This window comes from Bos grunniens, chromosome 5 (assembly GCF_055505025.1).
Source record: "Bos grunniens cultivar Pamir isolate PY7600 chromosome 5, Bosgru_T2T1.0, whole genome shotgun sequence".
NCBI classification, from domain to species: domain Eukaryota; kingdom Metazoa; phylum Chordata; class Mammalia; order Artiodactyla; family Bovidae; genus Bos; species Bos grunniens.
The window spans coordinates 106,799,436-106,823,405 of record NC_141169.1 but is presented as its reverse complement, the minus strand read 5'-3'; the positions used below and the strand labels follow the sequence as shown (position 1 = coordinate 106,823,405).

General features: G+C 47.6%; 1 protein-coding gene across 1 annotated transcript; it reads left to right on the top strand.

Annotated features, from left to right (window-relative positions):
• Nucleotides 1-1,268: 1,268 nt before the first annotated feature.
• Nucleotides 1,269-23,050, top strand: NDUFA9 (NADH:ubiquinone oxidoreductase subunit A9). Its single transcript, XM_086402355.1, has 11 exons — nucleotides 1,269-1,335; nucleotides 7,390-7,560; nucleotides 8,442-8,539; nucleotides 9,894-9,985; nucleotides 11,523-11,664; nucleotides 14,588-14,690; nucleotides 15,164-15,231; nucleotides 16,400-16,476; nucleotides 18,145-18,240; nucleotides 20,182-20,248; nucleotides 22,764-23,050. Exons 1-11 carry the CDS (start codon nucleotides 1,287-1,289, stop codon nucleotides 22,941-22,943), a joined length of 1,143 nt encoding a protein of 380 aa, XP_086258481.1. The 5' UTR covers nucleotides 1,269-1,286; the 3' UTR covers nucleotides 22,944-23,050.
• The last annotated feature ends 920 nt before the right edge of the window (nucleotides 23,051-23,970 follow it).

Here is a 23,970-nt window from a genome sequence, read left to right as displayed (position 1 = left end):
TGAAGAAATGACCAAGTCTGGAAAGATTCCCCCAAACCCAAAGGAGCTTGTTTTCTGATATGCTTTAGGTAGATGTCTCAGGACATGTTGCTGATGGCTGTTCTTATTCCGGGATCTTGAGAGGCCGCCACAAAGAAAGGATTTAAAAACTGAAGTCTTCATCTTCTCTTTCTGGAATTTCGGCAAGCTCTAGATACTACTTTCTGGAACAATGCAAACGGCCAAGGATCCACAATTAAAATATTACACACCGGTTGCTCTAGAGAGAGCCATCTTGTTTCTTCCTAGAAAAATGTGCAGATGGCGTGTTCGAACCATCTGTCATGTCCGACTTTGCGACCCCATTGACTGTAGCCCCCCAGGATACTCTATCCATGGGGATTCTCCAGGCAAGAATACTGGAATGGGTTGCCATTTCCTCCTCAGGGGGAGCTTCTCCAACCGAGGGATCAAACCTGTGTCTCCTACAGGTCTCTTGCATTGCAGGCGGATTCTCTACCGCTGAGCCACCGGGGAAGCCCTACTAACTTTTACAGGACATTTCGGGAGGTTCACAGATTTCCGGAAGCTCGCTCCTGTATCAGAGTCCAAGTTAAGAATCCCTGGATTCATGTTGGGTGGTGAGATAAGGGCTTTGGTAAATCATAGTACTTAAAACACAGGTGGAATGACACAACACGTCAGAGAAGTCGTCTTTGAGGTCATCCACGAGCAGAGACTTGAGCTCGTGACACCTGCAGGAAAAGGGAACAGCAAGAGCCAAGGCCCTGGGGGACGTAACCTGGTCTTCGGACTCCACGAACGCACCCTTCCTCACGTTCTCTCCCTCACGTTTTCTCTCCGCGTCCCCGCCCCCTCCAGTCCCCGGGGCCCCGGCCCTCTCCTGGAAAAGCTTCCAGGGCTCAAGGGCCGCCCCAGCGGACACTTTCAGGGAGCGATGAACTAAGAGTTGGGGAAGCTGAGCTGCTGCCCTGGATTTGGTCTGTGGTTTACCCTGAACTTCAGGTTCCTCGATACTCCGACGTCATCTTTACGGTCAGCTCCTGACATGGAACTCCGATCTCAAGACTCCTCTTTCTCCCCCTTTCCTCACGGCCTCCCTCACATCCCTCAACCCCTCCCCGCGGTTTCCTATGAGCTCTTCTGAGCCACCGTCCACCCCACCCTCCGACTCGCCCCTTTCATTCCAGGTTGGCGCCTGCGCAGATGGCCGAGAGGCTGCCTTTTGACCCAGCCTGGTAGCCGTAGTCGGCTGGAGCGCCTGCCGCGGGGGCTTCTGGGAGAATATGGCGGCCGCCGTTCACCCCCGAGTTGTCCGGGTCCTGCCAATGTCACGTAAGTGTCACCGGGAACGGCGGCCCCGGATGGGGAATCCGAGATGCAGATCTAAAGTTTTGGGAGTGGCGCCGTGCTGCAGCGGTCGCGTTGAGTCCCTGGGCCCCCTGGTTTTTCTAAGTCTGCAACTGCCTCTGTCCGGTTTCTCCTTTCTCTCTCCTCCGGCTCATATACTAAGTTGTGCCCTTGGGAAAGGGCCTTCTCGGAGAGAACGTGAGCAACGCGAAGGGAAGAGGAGAAAAGAGGAGAAAGTTGGGGGGGGGGCATGTAAAGGATCCAGAGACTCAGAGTACTGATACGGCTGTAAGGTTGCTGTTTTAACTTGCTTAGTCGTCTCCGACTCTTTTGAGACCCCAAGAACTGTAGTCCATCAGGCTTCTCTGTCTATGGGATTCTCCAGGTAAGAATACTGGAGTGGGTAGTCCCTTCTCCAGCTGGTCTTTCCGACCCAGGGATCGAACTCGCGTTTCCGGTGTCTCCTGCATTGGCAGGCGGATTCGTTACCTCAGCCACCGGGGAAGCCTTGAGTTTGGTGTTATAAGAAATATTGGGCAGAGAAAGAGACATGCCCTATGATACAGTTTATATGTAGAATCTAAAAAATAATAATGTAAGTGATGAACTTATTTACAAAACAGAAATAGACTCACAGACATAGACAAGGAACTTAATGGTTACCAGGGGAAAGGATGGGTGCGGGGGGATAGCGAGTTTGGGATTGACACGTACACACTGCTATGTTTAACACAGATTGGCTCAGATGACAGAGAATCCGCCTGCAATGTGGGAGACCTGGGTTCGATCCTGGGTTGGGAAGATCCCCTGGAGAAGGGCATGGCAACCCACTCCAGTATTCTTGCCTGGAGAATTCCCATGGACAGAGGAGCCTGGCGGACTACAGTCCATGGCGTCGCAAAGAGTCTGACAGAACTGAGCGACTAAGCACAGCACAACCAACAGGGACTATTGTGCAGTGCAGAGAACTCTGCTCCACATTATGTAACAGCCTAAATAGGAAAAGAGTGTGAAAAGAATAGATGTAAGTATATGTATAACTGAATCACTTTGCTCTACACCTGAAACTAACACAGCATTGTTAGTCAACTATACTCCAATATACAGTACATTTTTTTTTTTAAAGAAATATTGAGGGGCAGGATAGGAATCTGAAATGGATGGGAAAAAAGGGATAGTGGAGGAAAGATTGACTTTATGACTTTGTGAAAACTCTGAATCAGTCTTAACTTCAGATTCTGTGTATGACAGTGGAAATGATCATACCACAACATCAGGGAGTTTCTGAGAAGATTCAGTAGATTCAAGTAGTATTTATAGTAGTACTTTTCCAAATCAAAATAAAGGAAGAAGAATAAAGGAATACCTGAAGATTTGTCTAAGTAGAGTTTATTGTCCCTTCTGTTCTGATTGGATCTTCTGTGGTCCTCAAGTTGAAAGCACACAGTTGCTCTTCCAGTCACTAAGAGAGACCAGAAAAGCAAGGAAATTGGGAGTACAGCTTCATCATTATTTCACTCTCCTGTCCTTCACAAACATGCCCTGTGTCAGTCTCCAAAAATTGCATTTTCCCATTATGTATTTCAGTTATTACAGAATATCATTTGCTCTCAAAATTAGGTGCATGTCAGAATCATTCTTAGAGCTTTATAATATTAAACAGAAATAGGGACTCACTGAAGAGCTATTGAATCAGAATTTTTGAGACTGGCTCCTTCCACTTTACATTTTAAAAAGCTCCACAGGTAGTTCTAATGCTCAGCTGAGTTGAGAGCAGCAGTATTTGGGGGATTCCTTTTTATTTTCCATCTTGGGTAGAACAACTCCACACCACTGGGCAGGTGCTTGGTACACACCATTTACAAAGGATGGTTTCTTAGCCTGACTTCTTTGCAGAGACATTTGCTGGCTCTTGTTAAACTGTTACGTTGGTGTCACGTAATGTAGATTGTGAATCAAATAACTGCGATTTATTGAGTACCTGCTGTCGGCTAACCACAGTCATAGACATTTATATACATTTCTTTTCCCCTTTAACTAAATGTTTTTTTCCTAACTGATGCCATACCTTATGCTCTTTACCACTCTGCTTTGTTGTCTCTGATAAAGTAAGCTTTTGAGTAAACTCTGGAGAGTTCAGTCTAGTGTGTAACGTCATCAAAACACTACAGAACTGTGTAAAACACGGTGAAATGCAGGGAGACTACTAAGTACCAGAGGAAGTCAGAAAAAGGAAAGATTAAATGGCAACCCACTCCAGTGTTCTGGCCTGGAGAATCGCATGGACAGAGGAGCCTGGTGGGCTATACAGTTCATGGGGTTGCAAAGAGTCGGACACGACTGAGCGACTTCACTTTCACTTAGATCATTTGAAATTGGGAGGGAAAATTGAAAGGCTTGTGGAGAATTTCAATACTTCCACTGATTTTTGTTTGTTAGAGCTGTTATTATCTGGAGAGTCAGAGGGGTTGGGCTTCTTCCTGGCACTGGCAAGGACAAGGGGGTGAGAAGGGAAGCAGGAAGTAGAATTCTTTGGAGACAGTGAAATGACTTCCTGAAGATCTGAATCAGTAGGGAAGGAGGTTGAATACCTCCTTGGCATGTACGCCAAGTCGCCTCTGTTGTGTCTGACTCTTTGTGACCCCATGGACTGTAGCCCGCCAGGCTCTTCTGTCCATGGGATTTCCCAGGCAAGATTCGGGAGTGGGTTGCCATGCCCTCCTCCAGGGAACTTCCCAACCCAGGGATCAAATCCTTGTCTCTTACCTCTCCTGCATTGGTAAGCAGGTTCTTTACCACTAGTGCTACCTGGGAATCCCCATTAGATGGAATCAAATAATGGAGACCTTTGAAAGTCAAGTAGAACGTAGACCAGTGGTCATCCAAATGGGTTTCTAAGAGGAACCAATGATATATAAAAATACAGTATTAGGGCTTAAAAAAAATGTTTTCTGTAATAGTAATACTTAACACATAGTTCAAACTATATAGTAGACACTTTTCTAAGTGCTTTCATATATATTGCATAACGTGTATAACATACTGGAACTACATAGAAGGTGCATGTAATTTACAAATGATACTTAAAAAAAAAAACCCACTGATGCAGTGTGCCAGCAAATGTGTTTGGAGACTATTGGTTTAGATATTAAGTAGGAAGCCAAAGTAGGTTTAATGAATAAAGAATATTATTCCCCTGATGGTGTTCCCAGTAAATGGAAGGAGATGGAGAGCCTGGGGTCAGGGGGTAATAACTTGTATTTGTGGAGGACCCCAGGTGGCGCTAGTGGTAAACTTGCCTGCCAATGCAGGAGACAGAGGAGACCCCGATTCGATCCCTGAGTCAGGAAGATTCCCTGGAGGAGAAAATGGCATTCCACTCCAGTATTCTTGCCTGGAGAATCCCATGGACAGAGGAGCCTGGCGGGCTACAGTGGTGAAGAGTCAGGGGTCGTGAAGAATCAGGCAGACTGAGCTACTGAGCACCCATGAGCGTGCATACAGTGTGCAAGGTACATACATGTGCGAGGTACTTACTCATTTATTATTAATGTTCTCATCAGCCCTCTAAAATGTAAGCTCCATGCAGCCGGGACTTTGTCTGTTTTACTGTGCTACTCACAGTTTCTTGAATAGTGCTTAGTCTGTAATTGTTGAAAAAACAAACTGTGTGAGATGAGTGTAACATTACCTTCTGGGGATTTTCACAGTAATAGTATCAATAAATGAAAGTAACTGTTACTCACGGAATGCTTCATGTGTGCGGGGTAACGTACTACATGCTTTGTACACGTGTACTCCAATCTTCTAGGACCCCTGGAGATGTTCATACCTTGCTCTGGTAATTCTCCTGATTTTGTTTGCTCTGGTCTTATCCTGTGCCCTATCTTCCTTACTCATTATTCTGATCATTCCCTTTCATACATTCTCAACTCCCCAATCTGTATCCCTTTGTCGTAAAAGAAAAAAAAAAAAAAATCAATGCTGATTAAATCAAGGTTTCTACATATTTCCTGCCTGCCCCCGAGCAGTGGAGAGCTGAGGTAAGGAACACTCCACATGAATTGACTGTTCTTATTTTAAATTCATAAATAAAAATCTCAAGTTAATTTTGAGCATATTTTTCTAGGAAATTTGCTTTCCCTTTCTCCATATGACCAGTTGATGTTGCCAGTCTCCTAAGACTTCTAGCACATGCTCCTGTCTCACGTCCTCCTATTCTCAGCTTTACAGAGAATGCAAAGGAATCAGATGGGAACCATCCTTTCCCCACTAAAAATCTAAGGGCTGAGTTGGGGTGATTCTCTGCTCTCCCTCCTCTTACAGTGGATGAGCTTCTCCTGGTCTGATGGAAGGCCAGTCAGTTCCCTCCCTTGGTCTTTGGTTTCTTCCTCCCTTACCTCTTCTTCCCTCTCCTGGGTCGTTGACATTTTCCCTCTGCTGGGGGTTTTCCGTTAGCATATAAGTATGCTATAATAGCCCATGTTAAGCAAACCCTTCCTTGTCTTCTTGTTCCTCTAGTCCTGTTTTTCTTAGTCCCATTACACCACATCCCCCAAGAAGAATTTTCAGTACTCGTCTTAGGACCTCCCCACTGTACTCCTACTCCAGGAAAATTGTTCTTGTTCAGGCCACTTACAGCTAACATCTTCTAGATCCTAGCTATCTGCCCTCTGCTTATTTCCCTTTTCAGCAGCGTTTGATAGAGTTAACTATTCTCTCCATCCATCACTTTCTTCATTTGACTTCTGGATTACCATTTTCTTTTGTTTTCTCTCTTTTTCAATCTCCTTTGCTGGCTCTTTGGTTTAGTCACAGAACCTCCCCGAGCTATGGTTTTCTGGTCTACAAAGTGGCAGTAAAGAGAATGTGAAATAAAATATTACCTAAGAGTGATGCTGGATGCCTCTGTAAGTTTAGGTGTTATTTAGATGTTATTATTTTGTTACTATTATGTGTTTGTTTTTAATGTCTGTGGTTTCAGTAACTGTTCGGTAAGCTAGGCTCTTTCTCCAATTCCACACATTTGGATAGGGAAAAACAGTGGTTTCTGGGCAGTCATCTCAAGTAAGCAGACACAGACTTACTTTCTTAGCGGCTTACTCATCAACTTTGGATGATTTTCAGTAGTGTTGTACTAAAGAGTACAGTCTGAATTGCACTCTTAAAAAAAAAAATCATCTTTCATCTCTGCGTCCGGCCCATATCATCAGCTCTACTTTGATTCATCATCAGTTTCACAGTCTGTTCCAGGCACGTCTTTTGCTGTTCCCTGCAGTACTCTTGCCTAGAAAATCCCGTGGACGGAGGAGCCTGGTAGGCTGCAGTCCATGGGGTCGCTAGAGTCAGACACGACTGAGCAACTTCGCTTTGACTTTTCACTTTCATGCATTGGAGAAGGAAATGGCAACCCACTCCAGTGTTCTTGCCTGGAGAATCCCAGGGACGGGGGAGCCTGGTGGGCTGCTGTCTATGGGGTCGCACAGAGTCGGACACGACTGAAGCGACTTAGCAGCAGCACGTCTTTTGTTGTTCCCTGCACCGGGCTTATTCATTTCTACTCCTACGTTGTTAGATGTGTTAGGTGTTGCACATGGAAGTCTCTCTTTTCTGTCATTACTCCTCAAACCTTTCTCAGAATGCTTTATTCAGGAATCCTTCCTCAAGGTCATGTAACTTATGGTGCCTTTAGTTTGCATTCTTTCTACTCCTTTCATGGGGAGGTTTATACCCTCTTAATTTGTAATTGCTGATTATTTTTCATAAGGTGATTTATCTTTCTAGGTAAATTATAGCCTATAGGACAGAGTTTGTTCTAATCTTTATACGGTTTCTGTATGTCCTGTGGATTCTTTGTTTCAGTCATTTGTATTTATTGTTGCGGTTGGCACTTCAGTTATAACTTGTAATTCAAAAGTTAGCTTTGCACTGTTACCTAAGTAAGTGAAAATACTGAGAGCAAAATAATGTTGCATTTCCAGAAAGAGAAGCTCTCTGTATTCATGGTCACTTTTGTGTGTGTTCTGGGTTTTCTTCAAGGTTCTTCTGTTCCTGCCCTAGCCGCCTCTGTGTTTCACAGCCCACCCCAGCGCCAGCTTCATCATGCAGTCATACCACATGGGAAAGGTGGGCGTTCCTCCGTCAGTGGAATTGTGGCCACTGTGTTTGGAGCAACGGGATTCCTGGGCCGCTATGTCGTCAACCACCTTGGTAAGTCAAGTTCCTCAAGTCCAACAAACTCCAGAGCTCTTTATGATGTTTCCCTACTGAGAAGCTGTGAGCTCTGTTTCTTTTCATTGTCACAGTGTTGTGAATTCCTCCTATCTTGGATTTATGACGTTTTGGACTCCTGTACATTCAGAGTAGGCGCAGGCTTCTTGTACAGGACGTTAATACAGAAATAGTTAATACAGAAAAGTTACGATATTTCTGTTGCTGTTATGTGCTCCGTTGTGTTTGACTCTTTGCAGTCCCATGGATTGTAGCCTTCAGGCCCCTCTGTCCATGAGATTTCCCAGGCAAGAATACTGGAGTAGGTTTCCATGCCCTTCTCCAGGGGATTTTCCCCACCCAGGGATCAAACCCTTGTCTCTTGTGTCTCCTGCTTTGGCAGGTGGGTTCTTTATTGCTACGCCACTTGGGAAGCCCTATGACATCTTGAGCATAATGGCAAAATATATTTTTTAAAGTAAGGATAGAAGTGATTCACGTAGCATACTAGAATATTCATTGGAAGGACGCATGATGAAGCTGAAGCTCCAGTACTTCGGCCGACTGATGCAAAGAGCCAACTCATTAGAAAAGACCCTGATGTTGGGAAAGGTTGAAGGCAGGAGAAGGGGATGACAGGATGAGCTGGTTGGATGCCATCACTGACTCAATGGACATGAGTTTGCGCAAGCTCCGGGAGATAGTGAAGGACAGGGAAGCCTGGCGTGCTGCAGTCCATGGGGTGGCAAAGAGTCAGACACAACTGAGCGACTGAAGAACAAAAACAGTCATACTAGAACTGAATGTTTACAAAATCACTGCTATATAATGTAATTGTATTATGTTAATGTTGACCCTTGCTTCAACCCGTTCTTTTCTAGGTCGCATGGGGTCACAGGTGATTGTCCCCCACCGCTGCGAGCCATATGACACCATGCACCTTCGTCCCATGGGTGACCTGGGCCAGATCATCTTTATGGTGAGAGCCCGGCTTACTGATCGTTGGAGCCGACTAATGTAAACTGCTAAGGTCATTTCTGGGAGAGAGAGGTAGTATAACCAAGCAGCAGTCTCCTGCCAAAGTGGACCAAGGGCAATCTCCATTCACAGGCCATTCTTGTAAACCCTAGTCCAGCACTTAGCAGACTTTTTTCCCTAACGAACCAGACAGGAAATACTTTAAGCTTTGCAGGTCATGGTTACCCAGCTCTGCCCTTGTAGTTTGAAAGCAGCCATGTGTGTGCTTAGTCGCTCAGTCGTGTTTGACCCTTTGTGATGCCATGGACTGTGTCCCGCCAGGCTCCTCTGTCTGTGGAATTTCCCAGGCAAGAATACTGGAGTGCATTGTCATTTCCTTCTCCAGAGGATCTTCCTGACCCAGGGATTGACCTGCATCTCCTGCATTGGCAGGAGAGTTCTTTACCACTGAGCCACCTAGGAAGCCCCCAAAATAGCCATAGACAGTGTGTGAACAAATGGGAGTGGCAGTGTTCTGATAAAACTTTATTTATAAAGTTAGGTTGCAGGCTGGGTTTGCCTGGGGTCATAGTTTGCCAGCCCCTGCTCTTAACCCATGCCGGACAGTAACCTTTGGCCACATTGGCTCTTGAGCCCTTGAAATGTCACTTGGTCTGGATTGAGGTATGCTGTAAATGAAAGACTTGGTTCAAAGGCAATACTATTCAATATATCATTAGTAATTTTTCACATTTATTACATATTGAAATAGTATTTTGAGTATGTTGGGTCCAATAAGGTAAGTTATTAAAGTGAATTTCACCTGTTTCTTTTCATTCTTTTAAATGAGGCCAATAGAAAAATCAGAATTACATGTGTTCCTCATGTTATATTTCTCCTGGACAGTGTTTCTCTAGACAGAGAAGATTACAAACAGGGTGATTTATAACCTGGCTAGCTTTGCATAGACTTCACTTGAAACACTTCTTGCTGAGCGTTCAGTGTTGTTACTCTTCAGCCTTCAGGTTCTTCCTTTAGGCCAGTAGTTGCCAGTAGGGCAGGGCAGTGGTGTGGGCCGGGGAGAGCCTTCAAGGGAGTGGTGAAAAATGTGTGCCCTTTTTGGTTGTCATGTGACTGGAGTCCATATGGTTTATTAGGTGGGGACCAGGGATGCTGAGCATTCTCAAGTGCACAGAATGGTCCTTTCCACGAAGAACTATGCTGTCCCAGTGCCCGCAGTTTCTGTAGAGGAAACACTCGGGGCCTCGATGCCTGGCTCAGCTGTTCACATAGCTGACTTCTCTTTCATCATCCTCTCTGGGCCTGCACTCTTCCACTGACACATTTTGCTCTTTTAAAAAATGTTTGTGTTACAGGACTGGAACGGGAGAGACAAGGACTCAATCCGAAGAGCTGTGGAGCACAGCAGCGTGGTCATCAATCTGGTCGGGCGAGAATGGGAGACCCAGTGAGTCTCGGCCTCCTGTTTCCTGTCTCTTCTTTGCAGAGGGCTGAGGGTGTAGTGGGTGTTTCTTGGGCACGTAACATGCCAGGGATTGTAGCTGTGACATTTTAGGTCGTTTGTCAGTGTTGACTGAACACCCTTTTCACACCTAGGGGCCACACTCCCCACTTGACCCCTCCCTTCTTCCCACACACCCCGACCAATGTGCAGACATTGTGACATGCTGCTCGTGAAAAACCAGTATAAGTCATGCGAGCGCAGTGGGTGTCATCCCCTTGCCTGCATCGCCCCGTGGGTCCTGTGTTAGGATCTTTCCAGCTGGGATGGGCTAGGAAGGATGGTTCTCCTGTTCCCCAGACTGACAAGCTACACACTGGCTTTCCTCGTGTGAGTAGTGTTCTCAGTCTGTTCTCCTGTTGTTAATCAAGGATAGCATGAGTGCCTGTTTGCAAGTGATTTTTAGCCCCTATGTGTGTTGTTTATCAACAGGTAAGGTTGTGGTTTTTTTAACTTTTCATTTTGTATTGAGGTGTAGCCAATTAACAGTGTTGTGACAGTTTCAAGTGCGCAGCCAAAGGGGTTTGAATCCTCTGGTTCCGCAGCTCTTGGTTTATGCCCCTTTCTCCGCACTTGTGAGAGTTTAACTTAGATGTGTTCAAGGTGTGTCTGCCTTGTCACGTGTTGCTAAGTTCTCTGATGACTTGCGGGTCCTACTCAGCCTTCCTAGCCCCGAGCTGACTGTCACAGCCCTGATGACTTGCGGGTCCTACCCAGCCTTCCTAGCCCCGAGCTGACTGTCACAGCCCTGATGACTTGCGGGTCCTACCCAGCCTTCCTAGCCCCAAGGTGACTGTCACAGCCCTGATGACTTGCGGGTCCTACCCAGCCTTCCTAGCCCCAAGGTGACTGTCACAGCCCTGATGACTTGCGGGTCCTACCCAGCCTTCCTAGCCCCAAGGTGACTGTCACAGCCCTGATGACTTGCGGGTCCTACCCAGCCTTCCTAGCCCCGAGCTGACTGTCACAGCCCTGATGACTTGCGGGTCCTACCCAGCCTTCCTAGCCCCGAGATGACTGTCACAGCCCTGTGTACAGAGCAGGCACGTAGTTTATGTTATTGCATCGAATTGGTGAGTGGTGTGTGTTTTTTTTAGTTTCCTTTTTTCCCTCTGAGGGAAACAAAGGCCCAGGAATAAGAAATGATCTCCCCTCCAGCACCCAGCGCTTCCTCCCTCCCCACCCAAACAGTGCAGCCAGACGTTGTTAGAGGGCCTCAGCCTTGGGGAGCCTTGAGGGCAGAGGACAATACCTATGCTGTTTGATCACTTATAGTCAGCCTGACATTATGTGTGGTAATGACAGTGAGCAGGCCTGTAAAATTAAAAAAAAAAAAATTATTACCTTTGACTTTGGGTTAAATCGTTGCTATTTAAAAGCTTAACTATTATGAATCCCAGCAATCATGGAAACCAGCTTATCATAGAAAGCTTTGCAATCCCAAGTCAAGTGTCCTTAACCACCCCCTGTTTTTTCCTTCCAGAAACTTTGACTTTGAGGATGTTTTTGTCAAGATTCCCCAAGCCATTGCTCAAGTGTCCAAAGAAGCTGGAGTTGAAAAACTTATTCACATTTCACATCTGAATGCTGATATTAAGAGCTCTTCTAAGTATCTGAGAAGCAAGGTACAGAACAAGTCAATTTGAAAAGTGGTTCACATAGCTTGGGTTTCTTGGCCCCTTAGGGGCGTGAGTTAAGTGAGAAAGGTTTCTCACCCACATGTCCAGAATTAGGGGATTTCTAGTTCTCATGTCTAGGGTGTGATTGTTGTGTGGGTGAGGCGTGGTTGGGTGTCTTCTGTTTGCAGGGAACTGTGCTAAGTGGCTGCAGAGATGGGTGGCTCATCCTGTTACCTGCCCTCAAGAGTGTAAAGTTTCTTAGCACGTAACAGAATTACAGGCTAAACACAAAAGGTAGAGTCTGATTCCTGTACCAGAGTCATACCCGTGTCACCCAAGCTCCGTGTCACCCAAGCTCAAGGACCGTCTTTCTTTCCCTGACCCCTGCATAGTCTTTCCTTAAGCCTTTGGAGGGGTGATGTGAAGGCTGGGGTGACAGGATAAATATTTGCGAGGGAAGATGGCTGTTCACGTTGTAGTTAGCCTTCCTGGACTCCCAGAAGCCCCACTGTGGTCCCAGTTGTGCCTGGAGATGGACCAGCCTGGTTTGGAGTCGGTCTGTAACCAGAGATGTTTTATCATCATGGACGCAGGAGGGGTTGTGGTGCCTGGAGCTGCCTTCGGCATTTGGTTCCTGCCATGAGGAGTCTGCTTGGGGTCCGGCTGATAAGGACCTCAGAGTTCCTTGACACTGGCTCCAGCTGTTGGATCCACTGTAATCTCTAACTGAACAAATCATTTATTAAGCACCTTCCATGTGCTCCATGGTGTAGTGGGTGCTGGGGAGACATGGTCTTAGCTCACATCTAGTTTCTAATCCATTAACGAAAATAATTCCACATGCACCAGGTGTTGCTGAGTAGCTTGGGGAATCTTAATCCTCAATATCAACATTCCTGGCAAGAAAAAATAGGGATTGGTTAAGAATACCTGACTCAGGATTTCAAAGCTATCTGTGAGAAGCTGGTTTTCATACTGTTGCTCGAATTCAGAATATAATAATTAAACTTTTAAATGGCAGTGGTTTAACCCAAAGTCAGGAGAGTGAAGGCAGAGGTGGGCCATGGACTCTAGTCTGGAGCAGATGTCAGCGAGGGTTGGTATGGAGGAAGGCAGAAACAGTGGACTGGGGTCCTGGGCAGATGAAGGGTTGCGTCTCAGGAGCAGAAGAGCAGGGAACAGGTAGGCTGGCAGCCCAGGAGCTTGTCAGCGGAGAGTAGCTCAGAGGAGGGGTGCTTGGGGATGCTCTGATCTGTGGCATCCAAGTTGAGAGTTGGGGGAGTGGGGTGGAGACGAGGTTTTTGGAGTTGAGAAGCTCAAGAAACTGAGGTCTGAGTCCTCTGGGCTCTGATGCCACCCCTGGCGGGCATGGGTGGGAGGGAAGGCCAAGCTAGGTGCTGACAGCTACACTGACCAAGGGGCCTTATCTCAGAAGGGACAGAAGATCCTGAGAGAGGGTGTCGCAGCAGAGGAGGTGAGGAAGGAGGGCCCCATGCCCAGTCCTCTGGGCCGGCATGCCCTGCTGCCACTTCCGTTGCTGTAGCCTCCTGCACTCCACCCTCCTTTCTCTGGCAGGTTGCTCATAATTGACGCAAAGCAGAGAATCTGTGATTGGAAGGAAAAATGGAGGCCAGAAAAAAATCTGTTCTGATTTTTCTCCTTCCTTCTTCTGCATAAGGTTCCCTGGAATCAATATGGAAAGAAGCCCAGCAAGAGCTAAACGCTGCAGGGCTCTTTTGTGTGTCATTTTCTTTTTAAATTCTGTGTACACGAATCCCCCCACTTACTGCTGGGATTACATTCCCAGACCCCCAGTAGATGCCTGAAACCAGGGATGGTACAGAGCTCTCTAGTATACGCTTTGCTTATCCTGTACATACATGCCTGTGATCAAGTTTCACGTATAAATTAGGCACAGAAAGAGATTGACAACAGTAACTACTAATAAAAAAGAGCAGTTATAATCAGTTCAGTTGCTGAGTTGTGTCCGACTCTTTGCGACCCCATGAATCGCAGCACGCGAGGCCTCCATGTCCATCACCAACTCCCGGAGTTCACTCAAACCCATGTCCATCGAGTTGGTGATGCCATCCAGCCATCTCATCCTCTGTCCTCCCCTTCTTTTCCTGCCCCCAATCCCTCCCAGCATCAGAGTCTTTTCCAATGAGTCAACTCTTCCCATGAGGTGGCCAAAGGATTGGAGTTTCAGCCTCAGCATCAGTCCTTCCAATGAACACCCAGGACTGGTCTCCTTTTAGGATGGACTGATTGGATCTCCTTGCAGTCCAAGGGACTCTCAAGAGTCTTCTCCAACACCACAGTTCAAAAGCATCAGTTCTTCGGCGCTCAGCTTTCTTCACAGTCCAACTCTCACATCCATACATGACCACTGGAAAAACTATAGCCTTGACTAGACGGACCTTTGTTGGCAAAGTAGTGTCTCTGCTTTTGAACATGCTGTCTGGGTTGGTCATAGCTTTCCATATAATAGGTTGTAATAAAAGTGGTGTGAATGCAGCACCCCCACCCTGTCTTTTGCTCCGTCTGCTCACTGTGCTCACCCTTCTTCTCGTGATAATGTGAGATTCATGTGCCAGCAGGCCTGAGGAGGAGGACCTGAGATTTCCCCACACCACTCAGAGCAGCGTGCACTTTAAAAACTTAGCCAGTATTTCTGGAATTTTCCATTTAATATTTTTAGGTTACAGTTGACTGTGGGTAACCGAAAGTGGGAAGCAAAACTGCACATAAGGTGGGGCAGGGGGTGGTGGTGCCTCTAACTGAGTGTTATCATAGGATGCCCTTAGCCTGGAGGCACACATGACCTGGAAGGACCCGTGGTGTTCTGACAGCGGAAGGACGTTCTGATAGTGGAAAGATGGAGCTTTCGCTCACTTACTGCAGAGCTCTTTTGTGTTTGGCTGTCTAGGCTGTTGGAGAGAAGGAAGTGAGAGAGACGTTTCCAGAAGCCACCATCATAAAGCCGGCTGAAATCTTTGGCAGAGAGGACAGATTCCTCAATTATTTTGCAAGTAGGTTTTCTCCCTTCAAATAGGAGAATGGCCGTCTTGGCGTCATCTATTCAGTACTTCCATTTCCTGCGTATCTGTGGTGCTACACTGATCACACACTACACGTCTGTTTCCACCTGTCTTTTTCTGGGCTTCTTGTGTTGCCGACCTGTGGATTAGAACAGCTAATAGAGCTGCGCCTCGGGAGTGGCCGTGCGCCCAGCAGTGCAGAGCAGACGACCAGTAGCCAAGCCGTGGTCCTCTGTCCTTGTTCCTCCTGTCCCTAAGTATTGGGCCACCCTCTCACTTCCTATGTTTGTTGTGTGAAGAACAAATAAAGGTGGCTGCCTCTTAATAAGATCGTTCACTCCCGCAGAGTCAGCTACATTTATTTATTTTTACTACACAAAATAGTTATACCAGCTCGGAACACCCAGAGACAGGAGGGTCTTCAGGCAGGTGAGGCCTTCTAAGATGGTGCTTTCTTCTGCCAGATATCCGCTGGTTTGGTGGCGTCCCTCTTATTTCCCTGGGCAAGAAGACTGTGAAACAACCAGTATATGTAAGTACCCTGGATAAAGGAGCTTTTGCCGAATTCAAGATCGAAGTGATCAATTTTCAGGTTTTCTCCTACTTCTGTAAGTTCTGACATTTTTGTCTCTGTCAGATTGCTTTGACTGACTGTTTCTCAGTGTACTGGAGAGGTACAGGTACCCTGTGCGTTTTCACTTGTTCATTCACCCAAGAAGTGTCTTGAGTATCACTGGGATATTCACAGTGTCACTGGGCATATCTGTGAGGACACAGATATGTGCTGCCTCACGCTGGCCCCAGTCAGGGACAGGTCAGCATGGCCGTCGTCAGGCAGTGTGATAGGTGCGGGCAGGGAGGGGGTTTCACGTAGGTACGGCAGAGGACAAATTTGGAGGTCAGGGAAGGCCTCCAAGGAAGTGACATCTTAGGGGAGACCCTGAAGATGACTCGCAACTGGTCAGAGGCAGTGGGTGGGTGGAGTGGCCCAGGCAGAAGGGACCAGATGTCAGGGAGCAGAGGTGAGAACCGTGTGGATTCCGTGTGGTGATGAACCAGGGTTTCTCAGCTGGAACACTGCACTTTCTGGGTGGGATTACGCTTTGTTGTGGGGCTGCTGTGGGACGGCCTCCAGCCACCAGATAGCAGTAGCTCCCCTGCAAACTGTGCCAATTAAACCTCTCCAGGCGTTTGCCCGAGACTCCTGGGGCCAGAATCAACCCCCCAGTGAAAACCGTGGGGTCTGATATCATATGGATTATTATGTTATATGTATATTATATATTATTATATATCATAAGATTATTCTGAAAGTCAAAATGGTAGAATATTGGGTGTTCCCTGTGGTTCAGCCTCATGGTTTGTGACAGCGTGGTGACAGACGAGGAAGAGGAGAAGGATGATGACGACGGGGTGAGACGAGTTGGTGGGACAGGCCTGGGCATGGCCTGGAGATAAACATGCTCCCACTGGAGAAAGTATTGATTTCGGTGACCTTCCACATGGAGCTGATTTGAGTCCTTGAGAAGTGGCTTTTAGAAGTTTTCTGAAAGCAGACAGTGATGTCATTTTAATTGCATTATTTTGTGGTGATCGATGTGGCTTGCTCTCCTCCTCCCTCCCTTTTTTAAATTCTCTCCCACAGCTCTCTATTGCTCTCTCTTTCAGCAATTACTGAAACGTGTTATAATTTCTCGTAGATTGTGGATGTCACCAAAGGAATTATTAATGCAATTAAAGACCCGGATGCCAGAGGGAAAACTTTTGCCTTTGTTGGGTGAGTGACTGGAGTTTGACTTTAAAATCGTACAGCCTATTAAAATAAAAGGATTGTGACTTAAACAACAGTAATTTCTAGACATGTTACTCACAGGCTTATTGTTGCCTTTTTCAGAAATGAACAACTTGAAAATACATAAAATAAGTTTATTTACAATGCCATCAAAAAGAATAAAATACCTATGTATAAATTTAACAAAAGAAACACAAGACTTGTATACTGAAAATTACATAGCATTGAGGAGGAAAATGAAGGAAAACCAAAATAAATGGCAAGACATTGTGTATCCTTGGGTTGGAAGAGTCGATATTGTTAAAGTGGCAATTTTCCCCAAATTGATCTGTCTATTCAACTTGATGTTACCAAATTTCAAGCAGGTTCTTTTTTTTGCAGATATTGACAAATTTATTCTAAATATATACGGAAATACAAAAGACCCACCATAGCAAAAACCATTTTGACCAAGAAAAATAAATTTGGAGCACTTAAGCTTTCTAATTTCAAAACTTACTCGAACGTTCTAAAACAGTGTGACACTGGCATAGAGTAGACGTGTAGGCCAGTTAAACAGAACTGATAGTCTAGAAACCAGACTTCATGTTTATGGACAATGGATTTTCGAAGAGGCGCCATGACACCGCAATGGGGAAAGTAATCATCTTTTCAACAAATGGTACTATCCACATGCAGAACGATGCCACAGATTCTGATTTCACACCATACGTGAAAAAATTAACTCAAAATAGACCAGAGACCTAACTGTAAAGGTTAAGCTAGAAAACTTTTGGAAGGAACATTTGGACCTGGGGTTAGGCAGAGATGTTGTAGATGTGACATCAGAAGCATACTCCACCAAAGAAACAAGTGGATAAATTAGACTTCATGGAAATTAAAAGCGTTTGTGCTTCATAAGGTATCATTACGTAAAGGATGAAATAACAAGATCATCAGCTAAAAGGCAGAATGGGGTGGCAGAGAGAGGTATATGGAAAATTTGAGGATGCAGAGGAAGATAGGAGGCACCCCCTGAGAAAAGAGGGAAAGAGCACCCCCCGTCCCCCAGGAGCACCCAGTAGGACTGCACAGCAGAGCTGAGCTTCTTGAAGCTCATGATCAGAAATCTAAGGGGAGGCCCAGGAGTTTGTTCTCTGCAACTCTGTCTTGCTGGGGGCTCAGGTGCAAAGAAAACAGATACTTGGATTAACCAGAGAAGGGTTTTGCTCTGCAAGGATGGGAGAGGAGCCGGGGATGAGGTTTTGTCAGGACATGTACAGAGGAGTTACTACGGTGCTGAGCCATGTGATCTACGCTGGGAAGGACACAGCCTTCAGTGTGCCTTTCTCTGTGAGCAGAGACACTTAGACCATTCTGAGTCACAGTTAACGGAACTCAGAATGATGGGGGTTTGATGTTAAATGAAAAAGACATTAAGGAATAGGATGACCTGTGTAATCTTATATTTATAAAAGCAAAAAATGAATAAGGGGAATAAGAAGGATATATTAAGTTTATTAGCTTCATCTTTGGCGGATGGTTTTTCCTTGTGCTAATCTATAGGACATACATGTTTTCCATTTTCACAAGAATGATGTTATCTTGTTAAACTAAAAGCAGAAGTGTGTGAGGAGCAGGTAATCTGGAGAACTGTGAACCTTCTGTCCGTAGGCCCAGTCGGTACCTGCTGTTCGACCTCGTGCAGTACGTCTTTGCTGTGGCTCACAGGCCCTTCCTGCCGTACCCTCTGCCACACTTTGCCTATCGGTAAGTAAAGCGCTGCTTTTTGTGCTTCTGCGGATACTTCCCTTTGTGATGCTCCCCCCCAGGGGTTATAGGGAGTGTGTCCCTTGCGGTGAAATCTCAGAATCTCTAACCAGGAGGGGCTCCTGACGCCTTCTTGATGTCCATCTGGGAAAGAACCAGAGGAGCTTAAGAAAGGGAATGTGGCTTCATGGGTGAATAAACACCGTGATGGAAGATGGAATCTGTAGATCTTCACATTCTCCTACTAGAAGTCCTAGGTGTAATTGGCAGTGTCTTGCTTGGCAGATTGTATAAAGGAGCAGTTAGGTTTCCCTGTTTTGTCCACTTGCCCAGGAGTGGGAAAGGGACCCTCCTTCATCAAGGCAGTCTGATCACATGGCTGGGGAAAGGAACTTGGCTAATGTAGCCGCTTCCTGCAGTTGCCTTGTCTGTTTTTCCTGCTTCTTGCCTCACTCTTTCCCATGTAGGTGTGTTGTTGTTGTTTAGTCGTTAAGTCGTGTCTGACTCTGACCTCATGCACTGTGGCCCACTAGGCTCCTCCGTCCATGGCATTTCCCAGGCAAGAATACAGGAGTGGGTAGCCATTCCCTTCTCCAGGGCATCTTCCTGACCCAGGGATCAAACCCACATCTCCTGCATTGGCAGGCGGGTCCTTTACCCCTGAGCTATCAGGGAAGCGCTGTAGGTTTAGCACCTTGGAATGATCACGTCACACACTAAGGTCATGGTTAGGGACACTTTCACGTCCAGTTTGCCAGAGATTGATGAACCAACATGGCAGCTGAATTCTTCATTTGCTTGATCACTCAGCCACTCTACAAACATGTCTTGAATGCCAGCTGTGTCTTAGGCAATGTTCTAGGCACTCAGGATGTTAACAGGAAATCCTCAAAAAGCCTGTACACTAACAGGTGTCAGAAAAATAGAAAATTAGAAGGCTGTGTGGTGGGAAGATTCACTGCTGTGTTAGCATAGAACCAGGGCACAGAGCTGGAGGACTGTAAGCGGTGTTTTTTGGTTGTTTTTGTTTTGTTTTGTTTTAAGCCAAAACTGTCCTTTTTGCCAGTGAAGCAGGTTGGACAGAATCTGAGGCTTGCTGAGTTCTTAGAGAACTTTTGACCTGTCTTCAGCTTCCTTTTCATTTTTTTCTTACCTCCCACTGGAATGATGTTTTTCAGGCTTTTAAAAAGCAGCAGAAGCCCGGGTTCAATGACTTTTTGCATAAAGGCCCCTTAGGACAAGCAGATTGGAGTAGAGCTGGCCCCATGGTTGCCCCTGGGGCACATGCTCCTTGCTCCACCTCCAGTCCTCTGTGGGATGTGGGGGCCCCCAGGAATTCCTCGCGTGCCTCCTGACCCAAGGACACAGAAGACAGGAGCTCAGGTGACAGATGAGGAATCCCCCAGGTTTCAGTAGGATGAAGAGATGGCACCCAGGAGGCAGGTGGCCCTCTCGTCTGGGTTTTCTCTTGGCTTCCTGATTCAAACCCTAGATCTTAGGCGTCTCCTCACTTTTGGATCTCCTGCATCCTCAGGGCCCCTGCCTTAAGGCTTACGCTTTCTATCTTGCACAACGCCTGCCTCTCCCCTTAATGGAAGCATATCTGAATATCTGGGGCTTAACTCTAATTGAGTTTGACAGGCGTCACTCAGCTGGATCTGTTTTGTTTGTCTTGTGGGTGGGGCGGCTGCACTCTGTCTTGGTTTTCCTGATTCACTGTCCCTTTGGTGGGGCCAAGGAGAGCTGGCCTTGGGGCAGGCAGGCGGGCCATCGGCTTGAAAGGAGAGGTGACCTCCCAGGCTGGGAGCCAGGAAGTTTGGGTGCTCATTAGTTTCTTTAAACACACTCAGTGACTTCCCAGCTCCCTGGCAGCATGCCATGCCTGGCGTGAACAGGGAGCAGAGATGCTCACCACGTGTGCCCTGTTCGTTCCTCTTCCAGATGGATCGGTCGGCTCTTTGAAATTAGTCCATTTGAACCTTGGACCACGAGGGATAAAGTGGAGCGGGTGAGTATGAGGGTGACCAGCTCTTGCTGGGTGAGTGATGGATGAGCGAATGTTGAGTTCGCTCCGGGGACCTCCTGGGTCAACTCCATGCGCAGTCTGCAGTCCCTGTGTCTCAGGTCAGCCCCGCCCATGTGCATGAACCTCACCCACACCCAGCCTCTCCGGGCCCTGTCTTGGAGGTTTTCAGTTTTTCTCTCTCCCCTGGATCATCTCCACCCACGTACAGACATGCCTTCCTAGCTCTGTGTGTTAAAGCCCAGAGTCCCGCCCTCGGCCCATCCCATCTGCTGCTGCCCTGATCCGCTGTGTCCTTGTACGTCAGACTTCCTGGAACAGCGGGCTGTACCTGGGGCTGCCAGCTTCTCACCTTCTCCCTGCTTAAATCCATTCCTTTCAGCTTTTATCTCCACTGTCCCCTTAAACGCTGCTCGTCCCAGGTCACCCGCGGTCTCTGCTGCCAGGCCCGGTGGTCAGCGCCCTGACCTCCTCTCATCTTGCTTCTCCTGCCCCCTCGATCTCCCTGGCTCACCCTCTGTCCTTGGTCTCTGGTACTGGGGACAAGGGCTCTGTCTTCTGCCCTTGTCTGTCCTGGCTCTTCCTCTGGAAGACTCTCACCTCATTCCGTCTGTGCACTCATGGCGGCAGATTCAGTTCCCCACCTGGACTGCCTCCCGCCCACCCAGCGGCAAGCCTCCCATCTGTTTAGCCGTGTAGTCATCATCTGAAACCTGGCTTGTCAGCCGCAAACCCGCTTTTCTCCCAGGCCCTCTCAGCTCAGTTGATGGTATCACTGTTCTCTGATACTTAAACCCAAAATCGAGGCTTCCCCCTTGATTCCTTCCTTTCCTAACCCCTCTCCATGTAGACAGGACTGCCCTGTCCTTCCTGCTGGGCTGGGAGTGTTCTGTCCTTGAGTGTGCTGGAAAAGCAGCCCCCACAGCAATGACTGCAGAGCACTTGAGACGTGGCTTGTGTGACGGCAGAAATAAGATTTGAATTTGGTAAAATTGTAATGTAATTCAAGTCACTGCTTTGGCTGGTGGCTGTTGTTCTGGACAGCAGAGACCAGCCTGTCGGTACTGCTGGGTGACACTCAAGTGTGCACCTCCCTCTTCCTACCCTTTTGTTTAACGTTTTATTATGGAACTGTTTATCACAGTATTGATAATTTTCCACTTCTAGAAAAGTGGAGGATTGTCTCTCCTCTACCCACTCCAGTTCAGGCGGTAGGTCATTCCATCCTCTGGCCTGACTCTGGGTACCTCTCGTCCCCTGCGGTGCGCTGGTCGCTCCCTGTCTCACTGTCTCCATGCTGGTCTCCCTCACTGGTCATTTGCCCACTGTGCATAGAAGTGTTTCTAGAGAGGAAACAAAATAGATATACTCTGCTGCCTCTACCTTTGAAAACCTGTTCCCTCTTACTGACAAGCAGCAGCCATATTGTCCTCTGAGTGGTGTTTAGTCGCTCAGTCGTGTCTGACTCTGTGCGACCCCATGGACTGTAGCCCGCCAGGCTCCTCCGTCCGTGGGATTCTCCAGGCAAGAATACTGGAGTGGGTTGCCACGCCCTCCTCCAGGGGATCTTCCCGACCCAGGGATTGAACCCTCTTCTCCTGTATCTCCTGTACTGGCAGGTGGATTCTTTATCACTGAACCACCTGGGAAGCTCCCTCTGAATGTTACCTAAAAGAGAAGATGAAACAGTCCTTGGAGAACGATGTGAACAGGCAGCCATTGTCCCTGCTCTGATGTGCTGGGTCTAGAATCCAAGACCAGTTTCCAGGTGTCCTTTCTATGTTCAAGAAGGATGGGGCGGGAGAGCTGGTGGGCAGGACGCTCCAGCGTGTCTGACAGCTGCACCTTGTACATTTGTCACTGAGAAGTGTTGGGGCAGCAGGCCGGTGGGTTTTGGATTTGGTCTGGGGGTCACTGGGCAGCTCTCGGGGAAGGATGGTGGACGTGTCTGAGCTGGAGAGGTTGATGCTGCTGCAGGTATACACCCAGCCTCCTCGTTTGCTCGCGGATGAGCTGGAGTTTTTGGAATCTCCAGGCTTAACCTCTTTCCCTCCAAACAATGTGGGTTTAGGTTTTGAGATCCATAGTCAGCATTAGTCAGCCAGGTTAAGAAGAGCTGGAGCATCAAGGTTCACAGATTATTGCTGAGTGATCTTGATTCAGCAAAACCGAGGCAGAAAGCCATGCCTAGACAACCCGCCGGTCCCATTTCTCTGCTGAGCTTATGGATCTGACAGTCTCTCCGCTCCGTCCCAGACTGACTGCTCCTTCCCCTCACCTGAGCCCTGCTCTGTGCTTGGGGATAGACCTGGAGCTGACCCATGGGGCCTTGCCTTTCCCTCCGCGTGCAGGCCCTTCTCTGTGCTCTGCTTCCGGTGGTCTCTGCCCCCTATCCACCAAAGCCAGTGAAGTCTCAGCGGCGGGACTCAGGCTGGCTCGTGGGTTGGAGCGTCTGCGAGGCCGGCCCTCAGTGCTCTCTGTGCCTCTCGTCTATCCGCAGATTCACACCACAGACAAGATCCTGCCTCACCTGCCAGGCTTGGAAGACCTGGGCGTTGAGGCCACGCCCCTGGAACTCAAGGCCATCGAGGTGCTGCGGCGTCACCGCACCTACCGCTGGCTGTCTTCTGAGATCGAGGACGTGCAGCCGGCCAAGACGGTTCCCACTAGTGGCCCCTGAGCTGCCCGCGGCTTTTGGTGTTGTTTGGGTCGCTACCAACCAGGCCACCTTTGGCGGAAAATCCTGTATATAGTGAATGAGAGCCTCTATTAAAACCTGAGATGACATTCTGTGGGCGCGTTTTCTTTCTTGATTTACAAAGGGAGAAACTCAACCACCTAGAATTTGAGCACAATTTTCCTTAATTATATATATTTAATCCACGTACATCTTTTATTCTCTGAAATGCTGGAGGATTTTAATTTTCTTATTATTTATAATAGTGACACATACATCTTTCTGTTCTCTGAAATGCTGGAGGATTTCAGTTTCCTTCCGTCAGGCCACTTCTTGTGAATGTTCTAGAAGACGAAAACCCCTTTTTAAGGTCAGAATATTGTGAAGGCCCCATGTGATGTGTGACTGCCTGTTGACACACGTTAGTTGAGAAAATACGTAATGTCCTATAAGTAATCCAAGTTCATCCACACTTTGGGTATTTAAAAAAAATTATCTTAATGATCTCTACACACACTTAGAATATCCTGCGTACACAGAAAAACATTGTCCGTAGCCATGGGTCCTCAGACTGCCCGCAGTAATCCCCCAGTCCCCTGCTCAGATCTGAACTTGTCAGGGCTTCCACCCCGCCACGGTCAGGACAACACCCAGGCGATTTCAGACGGGAAATCATGGGTGGACGGGACCCACCCCCACCCACCTGTGGTGTAAAGGAGCCAGTGCTTCAGAATTAGGATCACTGTATAAGCTTTAACATCATGGCCAAGACCCAGACCCAGAGTTGGTTTCTTGTCAGCAGATCCCTGCTCATACTGTGAGCAGAAGCCCCTAGGATTTGTGGTGAAGCTAACGCACCGCCCTTCTCGGCAGCCCAGGCTCGGTCACTTGGTCACCACCCTTCTACACGGCCCAACCCCTGGCAGTGCAGCCCTCCATCTGTGGAGCGGGAGGGTCAGGCAAAGCCCTGTTCAGTTACAGCAACACCTGTCTCATCCTCGTGGAGAGAGGAACACGAGGGCTGAAGTGA

What these genes read in the sequence shown, in the direction of transcription:
- NDUFA9 (XM_086402355.1), top strand. Translation starts at nt 1,287, where the DNA reads ATGGCGGCCGCCGTTCACCCCCGAGTTGTCCGGGTCCTGCCAATGTCA. An exon ending in GGGCGAGAATGGGAGACCCA is followed by an intron (nt 9,986 to 11,522) that starts GTGAGTCTCGGC and finishes TTTTCCTTCCAG; the next exon opens with AAACTTTGACTTTGAGGATG. An exon ending in CTGTGAAACAACCAGTATAT is followed by an intron (nt 15,232 to 16,399) that starts GTAAGTACCCTG and finishes AATTTCTCGTAG; the next exon opens with ATTGTGGATGTCACCAAAGG.